The sequence below is a fragment of the Helianthus annuus genome, chromosome 4, assembly GCF_002127325.2.
Source record: "Helianthus annuus cultivar XRQ/B chromosome 4, HanXRQr2.0-SUNRISE, whole genome shotgun sequence".
Taxonomy (NCBI): Eukaryota; Viridiplantae; Streptophyta; class Magnoliopsida; order Asterales; family Asteraceae; genus Helianthus; species Helianthus annuus.
The window spans coordinates 53,112,618-53,115,510 of record NC_035436.2 but is presented as its reverse complement, the minus strand read 5'-3'; the positions used below and the strand labels follow the sequence as shown (position 1 = coordinate 53,115,510).

The window sequence follows — 2,893 nt, the reverse complement described above, 5'->3', positions numbered from 1 at the left end:
TAGGGCAATCGGCAAAGATGATTAACACATTAGTGATGGTGATGCCTATGGAAATGTGTTCATAATTTGAATACCTATGACAACTTAGGTAGTCAAAGGCGCAAGACGCATTGAAGACCCACGTGGCTTGTGTGACGCCTGGGTGTAAGGCATAGGAAAAGTGCCCACCTTAAAGGTCGCATGTGCCATACAAAATTATATAATGTGGTTGGAGGCACGCCTTATGGAATCGACTTACAAACAGTGACGAAACCAGAAATTCTAATCAACGAAATTACATTACGAAACTCAAATAAAGATTAATAACATAATCCCAAGGAAAAGAGAGAGAAAAAAAAATCCTAAACAACGCAGTTCTAGAAAGACAGCATGATTAAAACTGCCTGAAAGTAAGGGATAGACGGTCATTTCTAAGACCGAATTCTGTTACTAATTGCACCGGAGACGTGTATTGAGCGATTTGCTTCACCCTATGATAAATAAGTCTAGACTTGCCACCAAATATCAATACATCACCAGAATACAAAAAAATCCTTTTTAACTTCTTATTAATTCTAGTATCGCCATACAGAAATGTTGCACACTCGCCAATAGAGATGGAAACCACAGGCAACCCTCGTCTCAGACTATCAGAGCTCTCATCATTGTCCTACGTTCAAACATAATTCAAAATTTTAGATAATTTAACTACAAATGGGTCTATAAAGGTTATATAAGTTGTGTCAAATAGCTTATGTCAAAAATCAGCTTTTTTTCAACTCATACGTTTTAATTATATTTTATTGTTTGCTTTTACTTGAACTTACTTTATTTTACTGCGATAAAACATGATTTTAAATAGGCAAATTGGAAACCACTACAAGAATGGGAGGCCATTAGCGGCGATACCATTAGCGGCGACAGGCCTAGTGTCGCCGCTATTGGTCAGAACGAGAATACGAGTTGATTGATGTAAAACTTACCTCGAAATTGTGTTCGAAATGGCTTGAATTTTGTTAATTAGAAGTTAAACTCCCGAATTGAAGCACCATTTTCGTAGGTTGTGGGTAGTATTTTGAGGTAAGTTTTACATCAATCGACTCGTATCCTCGTTCTGATCAAAAGCCCTAAAAAATCAGTTTGTAATTCGGAAAAAAACTTAACTCCGTTAAGCTATTTTAACGGCGGACTATTTTACAAAAAAATTGGATGAGGTCGGATTATTATTGGCTAATAACTGACTTGAGATTATTATCGGCCAATTTCAGAAAGATAGGATTATTATTTTACAATTGGCCTTTTAAATAAAGATCTTTTTTGTTGTTTTACTTTAAGAAACATAAAATATATACTGAAATTTCCAAAAACTACATACAAAAATTTCAATCGGATTAATCATTAGTCGGTGTCTCACCACTCGATCAGTGTTGTCAAAACTCAAAAGATAAGACAAATTCATAGCGGTGTGTGCGAGCGTAAAAACTAAAACTTAAAACTAACCTGATGAAGGTGAAGGAAGCCATTGGCTGGATAGTAATTGACAGAACAAATATCCGGGTGCATTGAAGGAAGTTCGTTTAGAATGGCTTGGGCATCTTGAACTGCGGTTTTAACCAACGTAACAAGTTCATATGGAATCGGTGGTGGTTCGGAACCATCACTTCTGCAACGTTCCTTAAATCCTGTGTTGGGGTCCCAATTTCGACCAAAACACATATTCATTACTTTACATTTTGCTCCATTTTGGTGATCACAATGATTGAAAAACCCACTTTTCGCCCACTTTTCACATTCATATATTATATCAATCTACAAGCATACGAAATATTACAACAACAACAACAACATTTGTAAGTGTATAAAAAGAGGTAAAAGGCGTCCACCGTTCGAATTGGTTATCAATTTTTAAAAATTGTTCGGTTTTAGCAATGATTCCGTTCGGTTTTACAATTTTCCTTTATAATACTATGAAAATCATTTAATGTTTATGTTATATTTTATTATTTTCTTGTAAGTAATGGATAAATCATTTCACATATGAATAAACATGTTAACGTTCTTACTGTGTATTAACGTTTACAAGTAAAGAGAGAAACCTGGTCCTTGATGCTAACATATTTCTCGAGAAGAATCATTCCGGGTTCAAGTATTCTATAAGTTGAAAGTTTGCTGGGGGTACTTACACAAACTGAGTTAGGGACTTTGTATTTGTCAGAGTAGATTAAACTAAACGGTTTATCCACACGTTTAGCAAAAGTAATATGCCTCCTCAAACGAACATCAAATGCATCCTGGATCAAAGGAACTAACTCATAATCTTAAAAATTTCAAAGCTCAAAAAACATATACACAAAAAGGAAGGAAAAACAGATGTGCAATCCAAAGCTTTAAAATCAAATCCCAAGACTCAAACAAAGACATTAAGATGAAGAGAATTGCTAACCCCAAAAGCCGGTGGTGTGATTATTCGTTGGCAGTTTGGATTCTTCATCGCCGATGAGAAGATTGCTGATGAACTCATCATGTTCCAACTCCAGTATTGGCTCGTATAACTTCAAATTTTACTTCTTAATTCTCCCCAACCTAATGGGCTAAACTCAAGCCCAGCGTATATTATGAAATAAAGTTAAGATATTTTATTTAGTTAAGATATTTTATTTAGAGTAATCTTTAAAATAATATTTTAAGTTACATGTTACTGTTATACTCAGTGCAAAACCAGGGCCAGTCCAAACCCAAGTATTTTAAGGTTTGGGCTTTAGGGCTACAAATCATGAGGTCCACTAGGTTTAAAAAAAATTATAGAGAGTATTTGGGTTGGACTATGATGGATCATGATTTAATGTTATTGAGTAACCAAGTAAGCTTTAGGTTTTTTTTATTAGGCGGTAATTGCGAATTACAAGACTCGGGG

General features: G+C 34.9%; 1 protein-coding gene across 1 annotated transcript; it reads right to left on the bottom strand.

Annotated features, from left to right (window-relative positions):
• Positions 1 to 340: 340 nt before the first annotated feature.
• On the bottom strand, positions 341 to 2,500 carry LOC110933549. Its single transcript, XM_022176766.2, has 4 exons — positions 2,423 to 2,500; positions 2,076 to 2,270; positions 1,480 to 1,788; positions 341 to 649 (listed from the first exon to the last, which is right to left on the bottom strand). Exons 1-4 carry the CDS (start codon positions 2,498 to 2,500, stop codon positions 374 to 376), a joined length of 858 nt encoding a protein of 285 aa, XP_022032458.1. The 3' UTR covers positions 341 to 373.
• Positions 2,501 to 2,893: the final 393 nt, after the last annotated feature.

Bases quoted from the DNA above. Each gene is read 5' to 3' on its own strand.
- LOC110933549 (XM_022176766.2), bottom strand. From the start codon at position 2,500: ATGAGTTCATCAGCAATCTTCTCATCGGCGATGAAGAATCCAAACTGC. The intron at 1,789-2,075 runs GTTTCTCTCTTT...GTATGCTTGTAG, and splicing joins ATGTTAGCATCAAGGACCAG to ATTGATATAATATATGAATG. The intron at 650-1,479 runs GTTAGTTTTAAG...GTTTGAACGTAG, and splicing joins GCTTCCTTCACCTTCATCAG to GACAATGATGAGAGCTCTGA.